Genomic DNA, 27,995 nt, shown 5'->3' on the forward strand with positions numbered 1-27,995 from the left:
CGTAGATCCCTGCGTTATTTGGAGCACCCCGCAAGTGCTGCGAGGATACAGTGGAAACCTAATAACTTATAAGATAAAGTTTTGTATAATGCCTGGTAGTGCTTTTACTGTTGTTCATGATCTTAATCTTATTTATTGCTGATTTTCTAAATGATTATTTTAGGTTTATGTTTCTGTGAAAGGAATCAATGGAGCTAGTCTGACAAGTGTTGCCACATCCAATGGACTTTATATGTCATACCTCAGTCAGGGAATGGACCCCCTCAGTCATGTAGGGGTCAATGATGTATTGGAGAATTCTGTAGGAGATGTGTAAGTGAAACAATATGCTCTATCACCATCTCAGCTATGTGTTATTTAATAGTGAAACAATATGCTCAATCACCATCTCAGCTATGTGTTATTTAATAGTGAAACAATATGCTCAATCACCATCTCAGCTATGTGTTATTTAATAGTGAAGCAATATGCTCTATCACCATCTCAGCTATGTGTTATTTAATAGTGAAGCAATATGCTCTATCACCATCTCAGCTATGTGTTATTTAATAGTGAAGCAATATGCTCTATCACCATCTCAGCTATGTGTTATTTAATAGTGAAGCAATATGCTCTATCACCATCTCAGCTATGTGTTATTTAATTTGTTGTACTGAATGTTCTGTTATTACTGTCTATTGAATTTCAAATTCAAAGTAATGACTTGTTCATAACAACAATCTGGATTATATAAAGCGCACAATTGATCAAGCAACTCTGTGAAGGGTAATGGAGTATCATCTATGGGATAGGTTAAATTATCTCCCTCGTAGTAACCAATCAAAACCTGGAATTTTAACACTAAGTACAATAATCTGTATTATTTTACTTTATGCAAATTTCTTATATTATCCATTCATTTCATTTGACACGTGGCATTTGTTAATTTTTACTAACCTTTCATAAGCCCCTCCTACCCATAGCAGCATGTGATAATATTAGCAACGTGTGCTAATGCCTAAAATTAACACCCGCTGAGCCTGAAGTTTGCCAATCCAGAACAATTAACACCCACTTCGGCTGAGGTTTACCGATTCTAATTACTACATCTCCATCGTTTTGTTGTTGTAATTAGTAAACTATCTTAATTTATGACTTTATCTTTTCACAATTGCCCTTCTAATAACATAGTGCACACTTGAATCATAAGGTATGCAGTATAATAAAAAAAAAACATACTGCCCTTGGATGAAGGTATTAGGGTGATTAACACACTTGGTGAAAAAATTATCACCTGCGACTTCGTCATGGATGATGATTTTTCCCCTTGTGTGATAATCTACCCTAACACCTTCATACAAGGGCAGTATATTTATAATATATATTTTTTTATAGTCAGTTCCAGTCTGGTGATGATACTTACAGAGCATCATGGGATATGTCAGGTGACCCATGTCCAGTTACAAGTTATGAATGGAAGATCCAAAGGCTTGATGGTCTTGTTGTTCAAGACTGGCTGCAAATGAATCGTAAGTTTTTTTTTTATAATGGCTACCAATAACACGTAGTTACAAATTATGTAAGGTCAACATATTTATAAGTCAATTAGGATTTTTTCTCACTGATATTTATAATTGCATATTATGAAGTCAGTATAATTTGTATGTGAAGTAATAATAACTTTTTAACATATCAATTCTATGATGAGTTTATTTCCAATTTATATATAGAGAATATCATATGACTTTTTCAATATCACATCCATATCAACCCGAGACACCAATAAAATCCCAAGAGCTCTGCTCGAGGGATTATATTGGTTGAGGGTTGATACGGTGTGTGATATTGAAAAAGCCATATACACTTTATTATATACCTTAAGTAGATGTTTTGTATGTGACATGCATATTATACAGATTAGGGGCTTGATAAAGCCTTTGCAACAGTGACTAATATCAATGATGTGACATCATACAGATTAAAGGTGTGATAAAACCTTTGCAATCGTGACTGATATTGATATCATCACGGATGGCTGATACAGCACGATTGCCTTTGACTGTATTACACATACAATTTATCTGTATTTACTACTAAGTATATAATAAAAGTTATTTAAGTTATTCCTGTTATTTTTTCCAGTGAATACTGATGGTATGACAGATGGGTTGTCACTAGAGAATGGTAAAATGTACTACTCCTTAGTGAAGGTGACCAATAAATTGAACTACACCTACATTCTAAGATCAGATGGTGTCACCATTGAGAAAAACCCACTCTTACCTGGAAAGGTGTTTGATGGAGATGTGACTGGATATGATATAAACTACCTACCATTCAATACAATTGTCTATGCTAACTGGGATGGATTTGGTTTACCTGCTGATTCCATGAAACAAGTGGATGTGTTGTCAGGTAATGTTCAAATTGTAATAATTTATTTTTGGATGTAAATTGTCTTCTGGTTGGTTGAAAGTTTTTTGCATATCAGGTCATAGACATAATTTTGTCATGCGACAGTGACATCATCAACATTTTTTCCTAATTTACTCTTTAAAAATAGAATTTAGAATTAAATTATAAGGAATGACTTTAATATTTTTTCTATCTATTAGAAATAACCTTAAAAATGTGGTGCACACTTTTAAATAACCTGCTACACTTAAATAATATAAAAATTCTGTTGTAATTTGCTGAATAATTGATATTTATGATTTCTTGGAGACAAATATTCAGTGAATTAATAAAATGAATGAAATGCAACAATTTTGGTATATTATTACTAATTATAGAATATATGATTTGAAAGTATGATGAAGCAAACAAAAAACAAAATCTTAAACACAAAATCAACTCGAATCAACTAGTGGAAGTTTGTTATATAAAATAATTTTCCTGAAAAGGGAAATGTTCATTTACAAAATTGTTAACATCTGAATTGCTTTAAAGAGATGTATTGAAAAAATTACAGTATATGGATGAAAGAAAAAAATTAACATTTCTCCCAGTTTAAAGGAAGAATTCATTTAACTTCTTGAAATTTTGACAGGAAACCCTGGATTGCAAGTGGACCAGTCCAAGTTGGATGCACAAGATCCCAATCAGGAAGTGGTGTTCTATGAGGTTGCCGTGGGAACAGACAGAAGATTCCCCAAGACCAGGGATGATGTAGTTCCATACACAAATGTAGGACTAAACAAAACTACCATTTTCTATGACCTTGAGTTGACCCCAATAACTGGTATCTACTACTTTACAGTGAAGGCATACAGTGCGTCATACTCTGTGGCTACAGTCACGTCAAATGGTTTCAGGGTCGGATTTAATGGAGGAGTTACAGGTATGTGTTCACAATAGACGTATTAACATTTATATACCTTGAGTTGACCCCTCTTACTGGTATCTACTACTTTACAGTGAAGGCATACAGTGCGTCATACTCTGTGGCTACGGTCACGTCTAATGGTTTCAGGGTCGGATTTGATGGGGGAGTTACAGGTAAGTGTCCACAATAGTATACTGAGGAAAAAAGATTTTAACAACAAATGTTTTTGATATTATTACAAAAAAGTATTTATTTTAAATCAAGCTTAGGACTTAAAAGAAGCAATTGATAATTTTTTTCATAGATATAGGAAGATGTGGTATAAGTGCCAATGAGACAACTCTCCATCCAAGTCACAATTTATAAAAGTAAACCATTATAGTTCAAGGTACAGTCTTCAACATGGAGCCTTGGCTCACACCGAACAACAAGCTGTAAAGGGCCCCAAAAAATTACTAGTGTAAAACCATTCAAACGGGAAAGCCAACGGTCTAATCTATATAAAAAATTGAGAAACGAAAAACACTTATGAACCACATCAACAAACGACAACTACTGAACATCAGATTCCTGACTTAGGACAGGTGCAAACAATTGCAGCAGGTTTAAACGTTTTAATGGTTCAAACCTTCACTCTTATCTGATTTAACTTGGTAGAATAAACCAAAAAGTACATTCAAACAACCTATTGTGCACTTAGGGCTATTCCTTGGTCGGACACTATCTTTTATTTAACCCACCATGCATAGCAGAGTATATTGATTTCCAAGTATACTTAACTTTATATTGATGAGCACCTATAAATCGGGAATGTGGTGAATTATTTTGACCAACAATCATCTCTAATGTTAATTTCATTGGATTTGAATTACAGGTGGAGTCTTTGTGATGGAGAAATTTATTCCTACAGACACATATTTAGATATTCAATTTGAAGGATTTAGTTCCAAGTTAGATATCTTGATGTACTACGTGGCTTTGTCAAACAACTCTGATGCCAACAACACTAATTGTAAAGCATATGTAAGTTATTTATTATTACCTCTTTCTCTGATGCCAACAATACTTATTGTAAAGCATATGTAAGTTATTTATTATTACCTCTTTCTCTGATGCCAACAATACTAATTGTAAAGCATATGTAAGTTATTTATTATTACCTCTTTCTCTGATGCCAACAATACTAATTGTAAAGCATATGTAAGTTATTTATTATTACCTCTTTCTCTGATGCCAACAATACTAATTGTAAAGCATATGTAAGTTATTTATTATTACCTCTTTCTCTGATGCCAACAACACTAATTGTAAAGCATATGTAAGTTATTTATTATTACCTCTTTCTCTGATGCCAACAATACTAATTGTAAAGCATATGTAAGTTATTTATTATTACCTCTTTCTCTGATGCCAACAATACTAATTGTAAAGCATATGTAAGTTATTTATTATTAACTCTTTCTCTGATGCCAACAACACTAATTGTAAAGCTTATGTAAGTTATTTATTATTACCTCTTTCTCTGATGCCAACAACACTAATTGTAAAGCATATGTAAGTTATTTATTATTACCTCTTTTTCTGATGCCAACAACACTTATTGTAAAGTATATGTAAGTTATTTATTATTACCTCTTTCTCTGATGCCAACATTACTGATTGTAAAGCATATGTAAGTTATTTATTATTACCTCTTTCTCTGATGCCAATATTACTAATTGTAAAGCATATGTAAGTTATTTATTATTACCTCTTTCTCTGATGCCAACATTACTGATTGTAAAGCATATGTAAGTTATTTATTATTACCTCTTTCTCTAATGCCAACAATACTTATTGTAAAGCATATGTAAGTTATTTATTATTACCTCTTTCTCTGATGCCAACAATACTAATTGTAAAGTATATGTAAGTTATTCATTATTACCTCTTTCTCTGATGCCAACAATACTTATTGTAAAGCATATGTAAGTTATTTATTATTACCTCTTTCTCTGATGCCAACAATACTTATTGTAAAGCATATGTAAGTTATTTATTATTACCTCTTTCTCTGATGCCAATATTACTAATTGTAAAGCATATGTAAGTTATTTATTATTACCTCTTTCTCTGATGCCAACATTACTGATTGTAAAGCATATGTAAGTTATTTATTATTACCTCTTTCTCTAATGCCAACAATACTTATTGTAAAGCATATGTAAGTTATTTATTATTACCTCTTTCTCTGATGCCAACAATACTAATTGTAAAGTATATGTAAGTTATTCATTATTACCTCTTTCTCTGATGCCAACAATACTTATTGTAAAGCATATGTAAGTTATTTATTATTACCTCTTTCTCTAATGCCAACAATACTTATTGTAAAGCATATGTAAGTTATTTATTATTACCTCTTTCTCTAATGCCAACAATACTAATTGTAAAGTATATGTAAGTTATTCATTATTACCTCTTTCTCTGATGCCAACATTACTAATTGTAAAGCATATGTAAGTTATTTATTATTACCTCTTTCTCTGATGCCAACATTACTGATTGTAAAGCATATGTAAGTTATTTATTATTACCTCTTTCTCTAATGCCAACAATACTAATTGTAAAGCATATGTAAGTTATTCATTATTACCTCTTTCTCTGATGCCAACATTACTAATTGTAAAGCATATGTAAGTTATTTATTATTACCTCTTTCTCTGATGCCAACAACACTAATTGTAAAGCATATGTAAGTTATTTATTATTACCTCTTTCTCTGATGCCAACAACACTAATTGTAAAGTATATGTAAGTTATTTATTATTACCTCTTTCTCTGATGCCAACATTATTAATTGTAAAGCATATGTAAGTTATTTATTATTACCTCTTTCTCTGATGCCAATATTACTAATTGTAAAGCATATGTAAGTTATTTATTATTACCTCTTTCTCTGATGCCAACATTACTGATTGTAAAGCATATGTAAGTTATTTATTATTACCTCTTTCTCTAATGCCAACAATACTTATTGTAAAGCATATGTAAGTTATTTATTATTACCTCTTTCTCTGATGCCAACATTACTGATTGTAAAGCATATGTAAGTTATTTATTATTACCTCTTTCTCTAATGCCAACATTACTGATTGTAAAGCATATGTAAGTTATTTATTATTACCTCTTTCTCTGATGCCAACATTACTGATTGTAAAGCATATGTAAGTTATTTATTATTACCTCTTTCTCTAATGCCAACATTACTGATTGTAAAGCATATGTAAGTTATTTATTATTACCTCTTTCTCTGATGCCAACATTACTGATTGTAAAGTATATGTAAGTTATTCATTATTACCTCTTTCTCTGATGCCAACATTACTAATTGTAAAGCATATGTAAGTTATTTATTATTACCTCTTTCTCTGATGCCAACATTACTGATTGTAAAGCATATGTAAGTTATTTATTATTACCTCTTTCTCTGATGCCAACAACACTTATTGTAAAGCATATGTAAGTTATTCATTATTACCTCTTTCTCTGATGCCAACAATACTAATTGTAAAGCATATGTAAGTTATTTATTATTACCTCTTTCTCTAATGCCAACAATACTAATTGTAAAGCATATGTAAGTTATTTATTATTACCTCTTTCTCTGATGCCAACAACACTAATTGTAAAGCATATGTAAGTTATTTATTATTACCTCTTTCTCTGATGCCAACATTACTGATTGTAAAGCATATGTAAGTTATTTATTATTACCTCTTTCTCTGGTGCCAACATTACTAATTGTAAAGCATATGTAAGTTATTTATTATTACCTCTTTCTCTGATGCCAACAACACTAATTGTAAAGCATATGTAAGTTATTTATTATTACCTCTTTCTCTGATGCCAACAACACTAATTGTAAAGCATATGTAAGTTATTTATTATTACCTCTTTCTCTGATGCCAACAACACTAATTGTAAAGTATATGTAAGTTATTTATTATTACCTCTTTCTCTGATGCCAACATTACTAATTGTAAAGCATATGTAAGTTATTTATTATTACCTCTTTCTCTGATGCCAACAGTACTGATTGTAAAGCATATGTAAGTTATTTATTATTACCTCTTTCTCTGATGCCAACATTACTGATTGTAAGGTATATGTAAGTTATTTATTATTACCTCTTTCTCTGATGCCAACATTACTGATTGTAAAGTATATGTAAGTTATTTATTATTACATCTTTCTCTGATGCCAACATTACTGATTGTAAAGCATATGTAAGTTATTTATTATTACCTCTTTCTCTGATGCCAACATTACTGATTGTAAAGCATATGTAAGTTATTTATTATTACCTCTTTCTCTGATGCCAACATTACTGATTGTAAAGTATATGTAAGTTATTTATTATTACCTCTTTCTCTGATGCCAACATTACTGATTGTAAAGCATATGTAAGTTATTTATTATTACCTCTTTCTCTAATGCCAACAATACTAATTGTAAAGCATATGTAAGTTATTCATTATTACCTCTTTCTCTGATGCCAACAATACTTATTGTAAAGCTTGTGAAAGTTATGCATTATTACCTCTTTTTGTGACTAAAAAGAGGATATGATACCAACCTAAATCAAAAGCTGCCTAAATGTCAAAATTCTGTCATCAACAATATACAAGATTCTATTCAATGTTTCAAGCCCTAAACTGCCTCGAGTCTAGAAAATTAATGAACAAATTTGTTAAAGACTATCAGATATTTTTCAAGTAAAACAAGTTGTCCAAAATATAGAAAATAGGCCAAAATTTCAGATATTTATCAAAATCAACAATGGTGTTTGGCATACAAATTGCCATAAAGTACCAGTACTATCTATATGTCTTCCTCTCCAGGTAAATCCTGTCCTTAATTTATGACATTAGCATGATCTCTTTATCTCATCCTTTCTTAAGGCATGATTTTTTAATATCTACTATTTTACACAGATTGATGGTGGTTCAGCTACAAATGAAGAGAAGAAGCAACTGTTTACAGAATATGATGTCTCCAATATAAACCAGTACACTGTCACAACAATCAGAGGTCTCAATCTGACACAGGGAGCTACCTATTATGTGTATGCTATGGGTAAGTCCAATCTGACACAGGGAACTACCTATTATGTGTATGCTATGGGTAAGTCCAATCTGACACAGGGAACTACCTATTATGTGTATGCTATGGGTAAGTCCAATCTGACACAGGGAGCTACCTATTATGTGTATGCTATGGGTAAGTCCAATCTGACACAGGGAACTACCTATTATGTGTATGCTATGGGTAAGTCCAATCTGACACAGGGAACTACCTATTATGTGTATGCTATGGGTAAGTCCAATCTGACACAGGGAACTACCTATTATGTGTATGCTATGGGTAAGTCCAATCTGACACAGGGAACTACCTATTATGTGTATGCTATGGGTAAGTCCAATCTGACACAGGGAGCTACCTATTATGTGTATGCTATGGGTAAGTCCAATCTGACACAGGGAGCTAAATTTAGAATTTGGAATAGTTATGTTTGCTGTCTTTGAAATTGATAAAAATTAAACATTGAACAAGTTTAGCTAGCAACTCATGTTACAGTTACTTATAATGCCTTGCAATACAAGGATCAAAGTCACCTGTGTTAAATATTACCATGCTATAACTGACTTTTGTTTAGCAATAGTAACATCAATCTATTGTGCATGTCACATATGAATATTCTACTTGATGCATGTTGAATAATGGTGCTTTGATGACATCAGTACGATTGTTGATGGATTTCACTGGTCAGTCCATTAATCTATTGTTAGGTCAAAAAGGTACAAAAAAACTGAATTCCAAGGTAAATTCTAGAAGGGAAAGTTAAACAAAAGTTGGGTTAAACCTGAAAATTTCACGTAATACTTTGATATATTCATTGTTGTCTCACCTTTCATGGAAGAGAGAGATGCTGTTTCATCAGTCGTGCCAACAATTGATAAAGATTGAGAAAAATATATCACACAGACAAGACATAGCTCTGTGTCAACAACTGATAAAAATTGAAAAAATATATCACACAGACAAGACATAGCTCTGTGTCAACAATTGATAAAGATTGAGAAAAATATATCACACAGACAAAACATAGCTCTGTGACAACAATTGATCAAGATTGAGAAAAATATATCACACAGACAAGACATATCTCTGTGTCAACACTTGATAAAGATTGAGAAAAATACATCACACTGACAAGACATATCTCTGTGTCAACAATTGATAAAGATTGAGAAAAATATATCCCACAGACAAGACACAGCTCTGTGTCAACAATTGATAAAGATTGAGAAAATATATCACACAGACAAGACATATCTCTGTGTCAACAATTGATAAAGATTGAGAAAAATATATCACACAGACAAGACATAGCTCTGTGTCAACAATTGATAAAGATTGAGAAAAATATATCACACAGACAAGATATATCTCTGTGTCAACAGTTGTTTCAATCTCTTATTTTTTCTTTAACAGGTGCTGATAAATCTGGAGCTTGTGGTATGGTAATGCATGAATTCATAGTGGACACCACACCACCAGACATGGGCAGGATCAAAACTGGACCTTATTATGATATGGTTTGTATATTTATGGCTGCACTAGATTTAACAAAAGGGACTAATTATGTGATTTCAAATTATTTATGAATTGTAAGGTGACATCTCTTGCATTGTGAAATAGCACTAGCCATTGCCTTTATTAGAAGTAAGCATCACAGTTAAATTATTTTCAGACCAGAATGTCAATACTGAAAAGAAATAAGGCCTAGATTTATTGCTAAATATGCTCTGTATTCCATCTTATAAATAAAAAAAAATCATCAGATCTATATATTACAGTGAAGACAAAGGGAATAAATAAACGTAAATGACTCTATGCAAAAGACTTACCCTATTCAAGCATCATGTTATCAAAAATAAATTATGGATTAATAATTTGAAGGTCTATAACATTAGAATTAAGGTATGTGCCTTGAAATATTTATGGAGGGACCATGGACACAAGCGTTGCAATAAAAAAAAATTTAAGTTTTCATTCCTTTTAATAAGTTAAAAGAATTAAGGTAAAAACAAAATCATTGACTTGATGTTCTGGATTATATCAGTCCTTTGGAAAAACAGTTTTTGAAAGTTGATTCCCCTTAAAACATGATTTTTTATTCCAGTGTGCTATGAGAAAAATAATTTTAATACATAACTATTGAACTGCTTTTGTTTCAGGTTGTGACATATGCTCAATCTAATACCTCAGTGCACGTGAATTGGGAGGGATATGGTGACGACGTTTCTGATATAGCCACATATGAAGTATCACTGTGGAGAAATAAATCATGTTCAGTAGAGGTTGAATCTGAGATGGTCGTTAGCTGGATTACCTTGTCCAATAATTATACTGATTATAACTTCATAGATCTAACTCTTAATGTAAGTTATTGTGTTGTAGGAATAATTTGTTTCTTCTGTTTTATTCTATTTATCATAAATACGTATCTTCTACATACTTTGATAAATATTTGCTAATTTGAACTATTTCTGAAACATTGGTAAACATACAAGATGTGCACACACACTTCTTTTTATGCCCCACCTACGATAGGAGAGGGGCATTATGTTTTCTGGTCTGTGTGTCCGTTCGTTCGTCCGTCTGTGCGTCCGTTCGTTTCAGGTTAAAGTTTTTGGTCAAGGTAGTTTTTGATGAAGTTGAAGTCCAATCAACTTCAAACTTAGTACACATGTTCCCCATGATATGATCTTTCTAATTTTAATGCCAAATTATAGTTTTGACCCCAATTTCATGGTCCACTAAACATAGAAAATGATAGTGCGAAATTCAGGTTAAAGTTTTTGGTCAAGGTAGTTTTTGATGAAGTTAAAGTTACATCAACTTGAAACTTAGTACACATGTTCCATATGATATGATATTTCTAATTTTTATTCCAAATTAAAGTTTTTACTCAATTTCACGGTCCTCTGAACATAGAAAATGATAGTGCGAGTGGGGCATCCGTGTACTATGGACACATTCTTGTTTAATTACTGTTATAAGAGAATTTCAAGACTGAAAGTTTTAAAGTTGATTTTAGGACATTTATATTTTTTTTCATAGAAATCAGAACCACTAAGTGTCAAGTTTATCATCACAAACGGAGCAGGCCTCTCCATAACAGACGAGTCAGTACCAATACTATTAGACATGACCAAACCAACTCCTGGAAAAGTTGTTGATGGCTGGGATTTCAAGAAAGATCGTGTTTGGTTTAACTCTCCGAGCAGTGCTAAAGGTTAATTTGTAAAAAAAAAAAGAAGAATTTTTTTTGATGCATTACTGAATTACAATTTGTTTGAAAAAGGGGAAAACATAAGACAATTCTCCCCTGAAGAACTGGTTAATTCAAAATTTAAAAACACATATGTTATTGCTTGATGTCGGGCATCAAAAGTTAATGATCCCCCTCCAAAATGTCAAGTTAACTAGTTATATTTGATATTTCATATATTTCAAGAAATGTTGAAAAAGTTTACACCCATAAAATGCAAAAATTCTAAATTATGATTTCTAGATATAGAAACAAAAAACTATCAATTTACTTTATTGGTATTGGTAAAATATTGCATATTCTCTATAAAAATTTCAGGATCTATTCTGCACATGGCGACTCCATTTGGAGCAGCCTGTCCAACACGTCCAGTATCAATTGTGAACGATACCAACTGGAAGGTCCTTCAGCAAATAGGCTTCAGAGATCCTAAAGGAGAGGACTGGCCCATTAAGATGCGTAAAGAAAATCTTGGAAAGGAAATTTTAGATGATGAACTTTGGATCAAGTTGGCAAGAGATACTAATTTGAATCTGATGTATTCTGGAGGATACTACAGAAAAGCTGACTATGAAAGAGGAGGGGAATGGGAGGTTAGTTCAAAACCAAAAAACTTCCTTTCATTTGTGTATGAATTAGTATAGTACAAAATGACTATAGAATGATAAATACCATTTTGATTTTGTTTTTTTAGATCTGATATTTAAGCAAAATGTTCTTGTAAATGATAAATTGACACCATATATAAATACAAAACTCTGTTATAGAATAAATTTGATAGTCAAATTAAATTGTAGTACAGGTAGCTTCAATTTCTTCATATCAATTAGAAACAGGTTTACTTGTAAATATTTAAAATTACAGTTTGAAATAAAGTCTGCCAGTGGTGAAGGTATGGCTGCCACATCTGTGATGTTATGGGACGGACCAGAAGGTGAAATTATGCCATTTGATCATGTTCCAGAGGCTGACTGGTCTGACACTGCCTGTTATTGCTGTTTTGAGAATCCTATTCCAGCAGTAAGTATGAATTCCTTTAAATATGTGCAAGGCTTTAGGGGAAATAATCTCTCCACCTGAATTTTTTTTAGAGGTATGATGTAGACTTTAGATTGTTTTTGAAGACAGTATGTTGACCTTCAGATATCTTTGTAATGTTTGGGTGCTGACTAGCTTTCAAGGGTAAATGTTAATAAGACAGTAAGCTTTTAACATTGATTTATCAAAAGTTGATTCAAAAGAATAATATAAAAATTAGAAGATGTGGTAGATTGCCAATGAGACAACTCTCCAAAAGAGCCCAAATGAAATAGAAATTAACAACTATAGGTCACCATAAGGCCTTCATGAGTGAAACCCATACTGCATAGTCAGCTTTAAAAGGCCCCGAAATGACAAATGTCAAAACAATTCAAACAAGAAAACTAATGGCCTGATTTATGTACAAAATAATGAACAAAAAACAAATATGATATACAGCAACAAACGACAACCACCAAATAACAGGCTCTTCACACCATCATAGTAAAGTTCTGTTCATTTTGTTGTAGTATTGTACTTTAATTATAAACAAAATTTATGATCATTTCAAAGGAGAAACAACTACCTTTTTTTAATAAATAATAGATGTGATACCTTCAGGGATAAATTTGGTCAACAAAATATTTGACAAAATACTGAAATCTCTGCTTAACAAAATATTTTACTGTATACATTGACCTTCATATGTTACATTGAAATTGAGAAATATGTTCGTGAAATGATTTGAATATCCTAAGCTCTGTAGTTTGACCATGACTAACTGGTCATTTTTTAGACAAAATTAATATCATCAGAAAAGTTTGCATATTTGACATAAATTCTGGCAAAGTAAATGAACAGTTTACATAATTCTTTATTATTTAGTGGTAATCTGCTAAGCCAAATAAATTAACCTTTGATATAACTCTCGCTTAACCAAAAAATTGACATTATTTTCCATTTTTAGACATGCACTGCTTGTAACTGTACAGCATATATAGCTGAAAAGTTTGGTAACGGTTCAATAGTTGCACCAACAACTGAAGCCATTCCTGTTGTTCATAACAAAACATCATCTCCGTACCAAGTGGTAGAAAACCCTGCAGGTGGACCTGTCACCTCACGCATTGACTTATCTACACAGCCTGCTAGAGCGTCGTGTGGTATTGAAATTTTTGCAGGTAAAATATACTTAATTTTATCCTTCCATGTGTTAGTCCATCTGGTATATCAGGTTTAAGTTTTATCCTTCCATGTGTTAGTCCATCTGGTATATCAGGTTTAAGTTTTATCCTTCCATCTGTTAGTCCATCTGGTATATCAGGTTTAAGTTTTATCCTTCCATCTGTTAGTCCATCTGGTATATCGGGTTTAAGTTTTATCCTTCAATCTGTTAGTCCATCTGGTATATCAGGTTTAAGTTTTATCCTTCCATCTGTTAGTCCATCCGGTATATCAGGTTTAAGTTTTATCCTTACATCTGTTAGTCCATCCGGTATATCGGGTTTAAGTTTTATCCTTCCATCTGTTAGTCCATCTGGTATATCGGGTTTAAGTTTTATCCTTCAATCTGTTAGTCCATCTGGTATATCAGATTTAAGTTTTATCCTTCAATCTGTTAGTCCATCTGGTATATCAGGTTTAAGTTTTATCCTTCAATCTGTTAGTCCATCTGGTATATCAGGTTTAAGTTTTATCCTTCCATGTGTTAGTCCATCCGGTATATCAGGTTTAAGTTTTATCCTTCCATCTGTTAGTCCATCCGGTATATCAGGTTTAAGTTTTATCCTTCAATCTGTTAGTCCATCTGGTATATCAGGTTTAAGTTTTATCCTTCAATCTGTTAGTCCATCTGGTATATCAGGTTTAAGTTTTATCCTTCAATCTGTTAGTCCATCTGGTATATCAGGTTTAAGTTTTATCCTTCCATGTGTTAGTCCATCCGGTATATCAGGTTTAAGTTTTATCCTTCCATCTGTTAGTCCATCCGGTATATCAGGTTTAAGTTTTATCCTTCCATCTGTTAGTCCATCCGGTATATCAGGTTTAAGTTTTATCCTTCAATCTGTTAGTCCATCTGGTATATCAGGTTTAAGTGTTTATCCTTCCATCTGTTAGTCCATTCTGTATATCGGGTTTTTTTATAAAAATTTTATTGATTCTCATTCACCATTTTGTCATGACCAAATACTTATCTTTTTCAACCTGCAAAAAATGGGAGAGTTTGTAAACACCGACAAACTCAACGATTTGGTGAAATATAGTATGACAAAACAGACTGCTATATTAAAATTGTATTGACATGTGCCATATCATATCTGTATGATTTTTCAAAAAATGAATTGATGTAATAACATGAGTTGATTTTGTGTATAGGTGATGACCCACATGTTGTAACGTGGTGTAGAGTCTTCAATGATACATTACCACCACAAATGGTAGAAGATGTCCTAAATTTTGACCCATCAGCTGATTTCCACACTTACAAGATTGTTGTTGACTTTGAAGCTGATGAAGCTGTGAATGTAAGTTTGTAATAAAAATTCAGGAAAAAAATTGAATGTTAATGTGAGCTGTTATTTTGTTTGGTTAGAGTATTCTAATTATTTTTAACACAAATATTGTTTCGGCTTTATAAGAAATGATTGTATGAAAGAAGTCCTCATGTTCTGTAGAGGAATGTTTTGTATTTAAAGTTGATGAATGGAAATTGACTTTGTAAATCTGACTAACAAAGGAAAGGAAATAAATAACATTTAATGTATAATCAGGGTAAAATAAATAACATTTAATGTATAATCAGGGTAAAATAAATAACATTTAATGTATAATCAGGGTAAAATAAATAACATTTAATGTATAATCAGGGTAAAATAAATAACATTTAATGTATAATCAGGGTAAAATAAAAAGAAGCAAGAAAGTTGATTTACAGTATTTAATGCAGAAAAAGTATGTGAAATCTAGTTAAATTATACATAGTATATTGATGAAGGATTTTACCAAGCCTTTCTTTGCATGATCTATTAATAAAAGCAATTAGTTCTCAGTTATTTTAATGTATTTTTCTTTACATTAAATGCATTGCCTTTTCCCTTATCATTATTGCCTTTAATATGTTTTGTAGGATTTAATTATTTCCTTTTCGTTTTACAGCCATCATTGTGTTTCTATTTGTATGTGGATGGAGTATTATGGAGTAAAGTATGTGGTATACGTGATCTCAGTACAGACACAGACCTAATCTTCCATGTATTCCCTAAAAACAATTATTTACCTCCAGTTTTTGACAGTTTTAATCCCTATTCCACCAAGGCATTCTTCCGTAATGTTGTTTTACCTCCTGAACCAGGTGCACATTGCAGATATGGTGCTCCTTTCCGAGGTGGAACAAATCCAATAATCAAGTATGAAATTGGTATAGGAACTACGATATTAGGCACAGAGGTTGTTCCTTATAAAGAAATAATATCACCATGTCTCCCATGTTATAACTTTTGTTCACGTTACAATTGTAATTCAACATGTGATGCTAATGAACATGTGTTATACCAGTTTATGCTTGACAACTTTACTCTGCCAGCTACAAGAATGGAGGACAATCAGACTAAAACAATAGATTATTATATCACAGGTAAAAATAGATTATTATATCACAGGTAAAAAACATCTTACAGTCTATGCATAGGATTTCTTTTCTCTTCTTTTCTTTTCTTTTCTTCACTGTGCTAAAATACTGGCTTGTAAAATAGATTATCACTATTTTCTTAAATTTTCCTTGGATATTTTTTTACGAAAATTTTTAATATCACGCTGCTCGAGTCGTATTTTCTCAGTAGAGTAGGAAGAGAATCTATGACCTCATATGCCTACTTCATTGACGTTACCTAGGAAAATACCGATAAAAAGATCATTAATGGTCTTTCAACCTCAAGGATGTTTCTCTGCTACATCTCATCTCAGGGCTTTAACTCTTTGATTGATAATCTATAATTATATTTTTTTTAAATTGGAAACTAATGCCAGTGAAAACAATATCTGACAGGTGTACACAAGCACAGATGACAACAGTTTGCTTGAAGAGAGATTGAGTGGATCTAGGATAGAGAAGGAATTTGTTCATTTTAATTTTTAGAACACAATATGCATTTATTGCTATTTTGTATCAGTGTTTTAAAGGTCAACTGAAGTGTGTAGATCAGGTATCAAATCAGTATATTTCCTTATATAGTTCATTGATTTGTATTATATGATCATCCTTCTTGAGGTGCACATTTTTGTGTTTTCCCCCAAAAAAGGTGAATTTTCAGAAGGAATAAAACATGAAATCCATTAATAGGATTAAAAAAAAAAAAGAATTTTAACCTTGATTTATTGACTGTCATTGAAAAAAATGTCTGATTTAAAAAAAAAACTTGAATAAATTAATTTCAGTGAAAGCTGTGCTTGGTTCTGGTGTTACCACAGTTGTGTCTTCAGATGGATTTTACATTGACGATACACCACCAATATTTGATCCTGATGTGATGGGCAGTGATATTTATATTGATGTAGATCAAGGGGAGTTCACTCCTGCCAGATATCAGGGATCCAACAGCACAATAAAGTCATTCTGGAGATGTTTTGATGAAGAAAGTGATATTGTGGTTAGTATGAGATATTTATATTGTTATAGATCAAGGGTGGTTCACTCCTGCCAGATATCAGGGAACCAACAGCACAATAAAGTCATTCTGGAGATGTTTTGATGAAGAGAGTGATATTGTGGTTAGTACATTTACTTGTGCCTGCTATAAAGGACTCTGGTGTGTTTGATTTATTGCCCACCATTGTGTGAAGCATGTATAAATGCAAAAGGTGCACTTGATTCAAAGGAATCCTACAAAACCTTTTATTTTCATTGACACAAAACATAGATGTTGTTAGATTACAATGGTCGTTTTGAATTAAAGTTAATAAAGTCATAAATATTTTGGGTCTCTGCTATATTTTGTTTTTATTTATTTTAAGGAAAATTGGTGGGCCATAGGTACCACAGTTGGTGGACAAGAGTTACAGGAATTTGAGTCTATAGGTGCCAATCAGACTGCCATTAACAGTACATTTGAAGGCATCTTGAAACACAATACCACTTACTATGTGTCCCTGATGTGTGCTAATGGTGCTGGATATGTTGTGAGCTACAATGATACTAAAGGTATATAACGCTACATTCCCATTTATAGGACTCCAACAGTTCAATTTATTTTGCCAGACAAGTTTTGAGAACAGTCAGAATATTCGTATTTAGGACAAATACTGATTTATGTGAATAATAGTCACAATTCTAGATAAAATTGTAATGGTTTAGGAAGTCATAACTGTAGAAGAAAATTAAATATGTTTTTAGTAGGTCAGATACTGAAAAAGTTGTGAATTTATGGGAAAAAGATTTAAGATGAGAAATGATGATATCAAAAAGTGGCCAATTCAAATTAAAAAGATTAACATATGCAAAAACTGAACAAGCATTCTAGAAAAAAATTAAAAATTAAAGAGAAGAATGTCAGATAATCTAAGGTATTCATGGCTGTCTAAGAATGTCAGATGATCTAAGGTATTCATGGCTGTCTAAGAATGTCAGATGATCTAAGGTATTCATGGCTGTCTAAATATGTCAGATGATCTAAGGTATTCATGGCTGTCTAAGAATGTCAGATAATCTAAGGTATTCATGGCTGTCTAAGAAGGCCAAATTTTCAGGTCAAGCTTTGTATTTATTATGATAAATAGAAACTACAAATGTTAAAGCAGTTTGATTTACTTGACAGGTGTTATTGTACTTCTGGAGGATCCAGTAGATGATGTAAATACCACTATACCTGGGGCTACCCAATTATCAGCTGATGTCACTCCAATAGATTCACTGCAAAGTACTGATCCAACCAAACTTGGAGTGGAATTTACACTAAGTCAAGACGACACAATCAATAGATATGGTATGTATATTAAATTTATTATTATTTAAACACGATTTTTATCAGGTCTTTGCCGGCATTTGATGTCAAACTAAATTAAGGCTTTTATATTGTATTGTCAGTGAGGTTTTTTTTCTCCTCCTATTTTTGAGCCCTACCCTGAATTTCTTTCAGGCACATCATGTAGTTATTGTTGTATTAAATTCTGAATATTTTACTTCAGTTGCCACAAATAGTTGGTTAGATATTTTAGTTTTTATTTGCAAGATCCATTAAATTTTAATTTTGAGCATATGTTAAGTTTTAGGAAAAAAGTGTTGGCCAGTTGCTTGAAAAATTACATGTCGTTAGAAGCCTAGTATTGATAATGGTAGATATGATCACTTATAAAACAAGACATTACTTTAATTACCAATAATTTTTTTTATGGTAGATTTGCGTCAAAATTCTTCCAACCCTTGCATGCATGCTTATTATCAAGAATTTATTTTCTTCATTTTTTTAACCAATTGAAAGTTATTTTCCTTTATGACCTGTATACCGGTTTAAGTTCATCATAGCATAATTATTGAGTTTGAATTGCCTTTTGCATCGTTGATTAATAGAATTAGATTGTAGGATCTAAGATTTTAACTTCCATACATTTTTATTGAAAAATGTTTTTGTAAATTTGCTACAGCTATGACTAATGTTAAATACTATTTCTAATGTAATGGTGGTCAAAAAAAAATTTCAGATTTGTGCTGTGGAACAGATGAAGAAAAAGATGACATTTTCCCATGTACTTGGGTAGGATACAATGTTTCTGGGACAATCATGATTGAAGATGGATACGTGAGAATAAATGGTGAAAACATAAGACGATTATCTGAATTAAACCCTGTTCAAAATACAAGTTTGTCTGAAGCAGATCGTCTTTCCGGTGCCAATAATGTATTTAATATGGAGCCAGGACGTACCGTATTTATGATGATGAGGTTATGTAATGAGGCCATGAGATGTATTAACAAGACAATGGGAAGTGTCATAATAACCAATGCCAACACTGACCTAGAAACATCACTGAATGGGTTGCCCATTACAATATCAGTCAACCCAGGTTCTGGCAGCAGGAAGAAGAGAGCTGTCGGAGATGATTTAATCATTGTAACACCAAGTAGTAAGTATTAGCAAGATTTATAAGGACACAACAAATATTTAATGTAACAATTGAAACCTCTGGCATGGCAAGTATAGAAGTCAATCCACTAAATTTACTAAAAAAAAATTGTTTGCACTCTTGATAATTTCTTGAATTACATTAAAAATTTAAATTCAAAAGAGCTTAGGACAGACATATTCAAATCTTCCCCTCAACCAGAGTTCTGAAAGTGGCTTTAAACACTTACAATCAATCAATCATACATAAATGTACATGTCAGAAAGTTTTTGTACATTTGATTATAGACAGTATAACATTATTTTGATCATTTCTTGTTCTGCATTGTAGATTTGACTTCTGGACACAGTACACATATAGACAGTATAACGTCATTTTTATCATTTCTTGTTTATTTTAGATTTGACTTCTGGACACAGTACAACATTTACAATCCTGACACATTCTGAGTTAACAGCAACCTATGATTCTGCAGCATCAACAGATTTTGTACCTTATATTGTTGATCCATCTACTACCATTGATTTGGTGGATAGAACTCTTCTTGGAAGGTATGATTGTGAAACTGAAAGTTAAAAATATGTTTTTTGGGATGGCAGAAACTAAGTTGATGAAAAATCTCATTTCACAGCATTTGGTGTTTATGACTCCAGAAATATTGTCAAAATTTTGACTCATATCAATCATTTAATGGAGAGGGTGCGTTCCTTTTGTTGTTTAATGTACATTGTAAATTTTATATGATTTGAAACCCTACATGGTTGTGTTTTGCTGATGATACAATTAACAGTTAAACATATCTCAACCAGCTTTTCTCCTTAAATGAATTTTTTTTACCATTTAATTATGTTGGATATTTTCTGTTCTAGATTATATGGAAGTGAATTTGCCTTTGCCTTTGTGTCTGTGGGACATATTATGATGCCTGGACCAATTGTGATGACATACAGTGATGTTGCTGGACCAGGACCCCATGATTCTGGCAATAGGACATTATTAGTACACTGGAATCCAGGTAAAATAAGAAATAGTTGTGTTGCACTGGTTCACTTTTCTTTTACTTTAGATTCTTTAACTTTAGTTCATTTCAATCTCATCCTAAAATATTTGCCACTGAACATTATGCATTCAACAATCAATCAACCATTTGTAAAAAGATTTCAGCATTTCATTATGAGGTCTCCTTAGTACATTTAGCATGGCCTTAGTTTGTTTGCTTATGCGGCATGAAAATATGATTCAACGAACATTTGCCTACTTACAATTATTATACATATTACTTCATAATTGCCTTGAACATTATATTATAGTATTAATGAATGGGTGTTTTTATAATGGCCCTGTTATATGTCCAAGGTCTGTTATAATGGTCGAGGAAGTCTGTAATGGCCCGAGGCAACGCCGAGGGCCATTACAGACATCCGAGGCCATTATTACTGACCGAAGACATATAACAGAGCCATTATAAAAACACCCATTTCTTAATACATTTATTAACCAACTTAATAAAAGTGTATGTGTTAATATACCAAATATCCAAGATATTAAGTTGACAGAAGTTATGCGTTGAAAAACAGGAGGAACAGTGATCCCTATATATGGTTCTTTAATGTTGGTTGCTGGTTACTAAATTAAATAAAATACAAAAAAGTATTATACTCTTTACAACTTAATTTTATTAACTTTATTAAAAACCCTAACTGTGCTTTATACAGACAAACCGGGCATTAATACAGGGCCATTACAGAAAAACAGGGCCATTACAGAAAAAAACAGGCCCATTACAGAAAATATGTTATTTTTAATAACCAGTCATTTTTGGCAATAATGTACTTAGTTGGTTAATAAAAAAGGATATGATATGTAAGAAAAATTCAAATACAACAGGAAGTCGAGTAAAACAATAGTACAGGATGAAATAAATATAAAAAGTGTTACAGGAATACCAAAATTATTAGACAGTACAACAGGCTCCCCTGAGAAAGTACATATAAGAATCTACAGGAACAACAATGAAAACTATAAGGTCCAGAAAGCCTTATTTATCCTCCATTCTTAGAAATAATTTATATGTTTCAGTGAGACAAGTGTGGGAGGAGACCAGTAGATCCTGTAATGAAACAGATACTGAGGTCTTCAATAATGATGGTACCGTCACTGTCAAGGTATTTTTTTCTGTCATGCTTACAGAGTCCTTCTTTTTACAGTTGAATTTGGGCTTTTGATTGGGTTTATTCTGCACTTTTGATCTCTAAGATTTTTCTAAGACTTTTAACTCTTTTGTAATAATTCTACTTACCTGGTTATTAAAACTAAGCCAATTAACCAGATTTTTTACCAGCATTCTTGGCTGGTTTATATTTGTATTATTTTAGAACTTTATCATGTTTATCATTTCTTGACAATTTTTTTTATATGTCCAGGTTTTTTTTATTGCCTTCCAATGAAAATAACACTTCAGTAATTTTATGCGTTTTTCTGTATTACTTTATCAAGAACACGCAAAGGTGAAAATTTGAAAGCCTTAGATGTATAAAGTTATTTAAATACCTGAAGAGCTGTATGACATATAGGGAGCTTAAAATAGTAACCAAATCTATCTAAGGTCAACTTAGCCAAATCTATCTAAGGTCAACTTAGCCAAATCTATCTAAGGTCAACTTAATCAAATCTATCTAAGGTCAACTTAGCCAAATCTATCTAAGGTCAACTTAGCCAAATCTATCTAAGGTCAACTTAGCCAAATCTACCTAAGGTCAACTTAGCCAAATCTACCTAAGGTCAACTTAGCCAAATCTATCTAAGGTCAACTTAGCCAAATCTATCTAAGGTCAACTTAATCAAATCTATCTAATGTCAACTTAGCCAAATCTATCTAAGGTCAACTTAACCAAATCTATCTAAGGTCAACTTAGCCAAATCTATCTAAGGTCAACTTAGCCAAATCTATTAAATTTCAACTTAGCCAAATCTATCTAAGGTCAACTTAACCAAATCTAACTAAGGTCAACTTAGCCAAATCTATCTAAGGTCAACTTAACCAAATCTATCTAAGGTCAACTTAGTCAAATCTATCTAAGGTCAACTTAGCCAAATCTATCTAAGGTCAACTTAGCCAAATCTACCTAAGGTCAACTTAGCCAAATCTATCTAAGGTCAACTTAGCCAAATCTACCTAAGGTCAACTTAGCCAAATCTATCTAAGGTCAACTTAGCCAAATCTATCTAAGGTCAACTTAGCCAAATCTATCTAAGGTCAACTTAGCCAAATCTATTAAATTTCAACTTAGCCAAATCTATCTAAGGTCAACTTAACCAAATCTAACTAAGGTCAACTTAGCCAAATCTATCTAAGGTCAACTTAACCAAATCTAACTAAGGTCAACTTAGCCAAATCTAACTAAGGTCAACTTAGCCAAATCTACCTAAGGTCAACTTAGCCAAATCTATCTAAGGTCAACTTTGCCTGATTTGTAAGATGTGTTAGGTGTTGTATAGTGCTGAAAGCCATATAGTTTGTCCTGTAGATGTTATTATTAACTTTTTTTGTCCTTTTTGATCTGTGTTGGATTATTATCACATTGACAAGCATAACATATATCTCCATTTTTACACTGCAAATAGCAAATATAATTTCAATGGACATCTTCATGTTTTACTTTTAGAATACATTTTTCTTTCATTAAATATAAGGTTTAATTTGACTTATGCTAACAAGATTTTGTAATTTATATATTTTCTACCATGTTTACAGGTATGCAACACGTGGAGAGATTTAACAGAAGGTGCAGTCAATGAACCATACTTCAAACATGAGACAATGTTTTCTCTGGCTAATGCCAAGGCATCCATTACAAATTCAGAACCCCATCTTACAGTACCCGATGTTATCTACATGTCAGAGGATGCTGGTAAGACATGACACACAAAATTGTCTTTAGAAAAAGAAAAAAAACTTCAACCTTTTGTTGAAGGGGTGATCAGCTAAGACGTCAAGTACCCCAACTTTTTTATATATTTTGATTATAAAATATACACACCCTATCATATATAACCTTTATCTATCATGCTTATGAATTTGTCATTTTGGGACCTTTTTATAGCTGACTATGCGGTATGGGCTTTGCTCATTGTTTAAGGCCATACAGTGACCTATAGTTATTAATTTCTGTGTCATTTGGTCTCTTGTGGAGAGTTGTCTCATTGGCAATCATACCACATCTTCTTTTTTATTATTACATTATTTCATAGAGAGATAAATAGATTTGATAAATATCTGATGAATTAACAACCAGTTTTTAGGAAGGATATAAGAGAGTTACAAATGTACCAAATGCATACAATACCCTTTTTGAGCTGTAATCACTCTTCTATGTGGCTCCAACATGGTCAAATCTGACCTGCCACATTTGGGGGTTTGGGGTGCGATCTTGCAATATGACATCTAATTTTAAAGGACCTGTGACCTTTAAAAATGTTTCAAAACCATTTTATTTAAATGTTTTATATGCTTGAAAGTGACCTCAGGTGAGCTTAGTATAAGGGGTACCTTAATTAATTACTGGAGCCCCTTCTATGATAGTGCCATTCAAGTTTGTTCATTTTTAAATTTCAAAAAGTTCTATCATAATGACATTTGATAGTTAACTTGTTCTTGCAGAGTTTTAAAAGTTAATAGACTATAATTATGTGTGATTTGTATATGTTTAGGTACAATACAGTACCAGTTTATAGTGTGATTTGTATATGTTTAGGTACAATACAGTAACAGTTTATAGTGTGATTTGTATATGTTTAGGTACAATACAGTACCAGTTTATAGTGTGATTTGTATATGTTTAGGTACAATACAGTACCAGTTTATAGTGTGATTTGTATATGTTTAGGTACAATACAGTACCAGTTTATAGTGTGATTTGTATATGTTTATGTACAATACAGTACCAGTTTATAGTGTGATTTGTATATGTTTAGGTACAATACAGTACCAGTTTATAGTGTGATTTGTATATGTTTATGTACAATACAGTACCAGTTTATAGTGTGATTTGTATATGTTTAGGTACAATACAGTACCAGTTTATAGTGTGATTTGTATATGTTTAGGTACAATACAGTACCAGTTTATAGCTACTATAATTATGTGTGATTTGTATATTTTAAGGTACAATACAGTACCAATTGGAAGCTACTGATGATGAGGGAGATACAATTGAGTTCTATTTGGTTGGTAACTACACTAATTATACCATGGGAACACCTATCCTATCTGTTGATGGAATGTAAGTTCATTTAATGATGATACTGGCAGTATAAGATTGTAAAATACGTCATTCTACCCTTGGTTGGCTTTTTATTAATGTTGCAGGTATGGTTTTCACATAAGTCTTAAAAGTTGCAACACCTGCATCAAATATCTCCATTGAACAAATATTTTTTAATCTAGATCTCTTAATGTTGAAATTGAAGTTCCAGGAATCAAGATTTTACATATTCAAAATTATATGGTATACCACAAAATATTTTTAAAGTAATTTCATTTCTAAAAATAATCAATACTTGTATTTTATTTATCTTGGTAGCCTGCTGTACACATTTGTGAGAACTATTTGGGTATTGATTTGTTTTCACTTTTCAGACTGCTGTTCACACCTTGTGAGAACTGTCAGGGTATTCAGACATTCCCAGTCATTTTACAGGAAGTTCAAACTGATCCAGTTATTCCACCAAATAATGGAACAGTATGGCTGACTGTCAATGTAACAGATGTAGCAGACCCACCAACTATCTTCCTGACTTTGTTGGGAATCTCACAGCTACCATCAGATCCTACAGAACCAGTTTTGGTAAGTTATCTCCCCCTAGTAACGATGCAAACCATTTATTTTATTCTTAATATTCTCCCTGGAAAAAAAAAATTGTTATTAAAAATAGTTATCTTTTAATCTGGCCTTGTGTCCAAAACAAATGGAGAATAATACTATGGTTTTTGGGGTCAGTAGGTCAAAAGTCAAGGTCACTGTTACCATATATAGAATAAAAATGATAAGGACAAGTAAAAATAGTATAGAAGTTTGCAAACTGATTTATTCAGTATTGCACAACAGAAAATGTAAGAAACCTAAAAACGAATATAATTTTTACACACTTGAAATAATACACTATAAATTTAGAAATCTCCTTAAATTTGTTCTGTTTCAATGCAAACAAACACCTCTTTTAGCAAAAGTGAAAATCAGTAGTTTAACTTGATGAGTTCAATGCTTTGATGTAATGAAAAATAAGAGAATAATTCAGTAAGACTTAAGATATTGACCTAATATCAGAGCTTATCATTGTACTTTTAAAAGAGAGGCCAAAGGTCCCAAAGTGACATTCAAACTCATTAGTCGAACACAAACTGACAATGCCGTGGCAAAAAAACTAAAAACAATCAAAGACAACAGTATACAAAACATTACATAGAAAACTAAAGACTGAGCAACAGGAACCCAACCAAAAACTAGGGGTGATATCAGGTTCTCCGTTACTAAGATCCTACTTCACATGTGACACCAGTGGTGTTGCTCATGTTAGTACAAATCTGGTAGGTCACAATAGTGGGAAAGGACATGAATGTTAAAGTATTAATTAAATTTGATTCATCAATTACAGGTTTATCTGGAACAGAAGAATGATTGGAATGAGCATATCTGGTCACCTTCCTGGTATGCTTTCCTAGGAGCTTATGATGTAGAAATAGGGGATGCACTACAGCTTAATGTCCATGAACCAGTCGGGGGATTTATGAATATCACAGACAATTCAACAAGTATACCCACCATTGCTAATCCATGTCCAAATGTAACAGAAAGAACTGTAAGTTCATTTCAGTAGAGATTGGGAAAATGTTGAAACTCTTAATTATACACTCTCAGTAATAATAGCTATCATGGTTTTATAAAAGTCTAAACTCAAAATCTTCATGATTTTTAAGGGTTTTTATATCAAGTTTTTTTGTGAAGCACTGATCCATTTTTGTTTGCATACAATGATTTTATAACGAAAAAAAAGTTCCAATGCTAGTTTGGTTACGCTTTGATTAAATGATTATATAATATGTCCAAAAACTACTAGCATACAGCAATTGGACTTTGGAATCCACCCAAGTATACATATGTTTTGAATCCATTCAACATGTTTTGGGCCTATTACAAACTTTTGTAATTATATCAGTTTTAATGTAAGCTCAAACTTGTTGATTGATAATAAATTATTCAGTTTTTCTTGGAAATTTCAAATATTTCTACATAAAACCATGAATTGATTACTTAGAACCATGAAATGACCATGCTTTTTTTAGCTCACCTGGCCCAAAGGGCCAAGTGAGCATTTCTCATCACTTGGCGTCTGTTTTCTGTCGTCGTAAACTTTTACAAAAATCTTCTCCTCTGAAACTACTGAGCCAAATTGAACCAAACTTGGCCACAATCATCATTGGGGTATCTAGTTTAGAAAATGTGTGGCGTGACCCAGCGAACCAACTAAGATGGCTGCCATGGCTAAAAATAGAACATAGGGGTAAAATGTAGATTTTTGCTTAAACTCTGAAACCAAAGTATCTAGAGCAAATCTGACGGAGTGAAATTGTTTATCAAGTCAAGATATATCTGCCCTGAAATTTTCAGATAAATCAGACAACCAGTTGTTGGATTGCTGCCCCTGAATTGGTAATTTTTAAGGAAATTTTACCGTTTTTGGCTATTATCTTGAATAATTTTATAGATAGAAATAAACTGTAAACAGCAATAATGTTCAGCAAAGTAAGATCTACAAATAAGTCAACATGACAAAAATTGTAAGTTGATCCCTTAAGGAGTTGTTGCCCTTTATAGTAATTTTTTACAAATTTTTCGTAAATTTTTGTTATATTTTACAAAAATCTTCTCCTCTGAAAGTACTGGGCAAAATTTAACCAAACTTGGCCACTATCATCATTAGGGTATTTTGTTTAAAAAATGTGTGGGATGACCTGGCCAACCAACCAAGATGGACGCCATGGCTAAAAATAGAACATAGGGGTAAAATGTAGATTTTGGCTTAAAACTCTAAAACCAAAGCATTTAGAGCAATTCTGACTGAGTTAAATTGTTTATCAAGTCAAGATCTATCTGCTCTTAAATTTTCAGATAAATC

The 27,995-nt window shown here is 32.1% G+C and overlaps 1 protein-coding gene across 1 annotated transcript in view; it reads left to right on the forward strand.

Annotated features, from left to right (window-relative positions):
- The window catches only part of LOC139506822 (uncharacterized), a 48,977-nt gene that overhangs the window by 12,276 nt on the left and 8,706 nt on the right, over nt 1-27,995 (forward strand). The window contains exons 16-40 of the mRNA XM_071295555.1: nt 164-312; nt 1,375-1,508; nt 2,122-2,394; nt 3,029-3,319; nt 4,179-4,327; nt 8,281-8,806; nt 9,842-9,945; nt 10,588-10,791; nt 11,474-11,648; nt 12,003-12,277; nt 12,549-12,704; nt 13,672-13,885; nt 15,081-15,229; nt 15,861-16,338; nt 17,139-17,350; nt 17,715-17,901; nt 18,515-18,682; nt 19,398-19,820; nt 20,221-20,371; nt 20,690-20,835; nt 21,900-21,985; nt 23,575-23,731; nt 24,985-25,102; nt 25,459-25,666; nt 26,475-26,678. Coding sequence (XP_071151656.1) covers nt 164-312; nt 1,375-1,508; nt 2,122-2,394; nt 3,029-3,319; nt 4,179-4,327; nt 8,281-8,806; nt 9,842-9,945; nt 10,588-10,791; nt 11,474-11,648; nt 12,003-12,277; nt 12,549-12,704; nt 13,672-13,885; nt 15,081-15,229; nt 15,861-16,338; nt 17,139-17,350; nt 17,715-17,901; nt 18,515-18,682; nt 19,398-19,820; nt 20,221-20,371; nt 20,690-20,835; nt 21,900-21,985; nt 23,575-23,731; nt 24,985-25,102; nt 25,459-25,666; nt 26,475-26,678 — 5,337 coding nt within the window. The remainder of the gene's footprint in view (nt 1-163; nt 313-1,374; nt 1,509-2,121; nt 2,395-3,028; nt 3,320-4,178; nt 4,328-8,280; nt 8,807-9,841; nt 9,946-10,587; nt 10,792-11,473; nt 11,649-12,002; nt 12,278-12,548; nt 12,705-13,671; nt 13,886-15,080; nt 15,230-15,860; nt 16,339-17,138; nt 17,351-17,714; nt 17,902-18,514; nt 18,683-19,397; nt 19,821-20,220; nt 20,372-20,689; nt 20,836-21,899; nt 21,986-23,574; nt 23,732-24,984; nt 25,103-25,458; nt 25,667-26,474; nt 26,679-27,995) is intronic.

The sequence above is a fragment of the Mytilus edulis genome, chromosome 1 (assembly GCF_963676685.1).
Source record: "Mytilus edulis chromosome 1, xbMytEdul2.2, whole genome shotgun sequence".
Taxonomy (NCBI): Eukaryota; Metazoa; Mollusca; class Bivalvia; order Mytilida; family Mytilidae; genus Mytilus; species Mytilus edulis.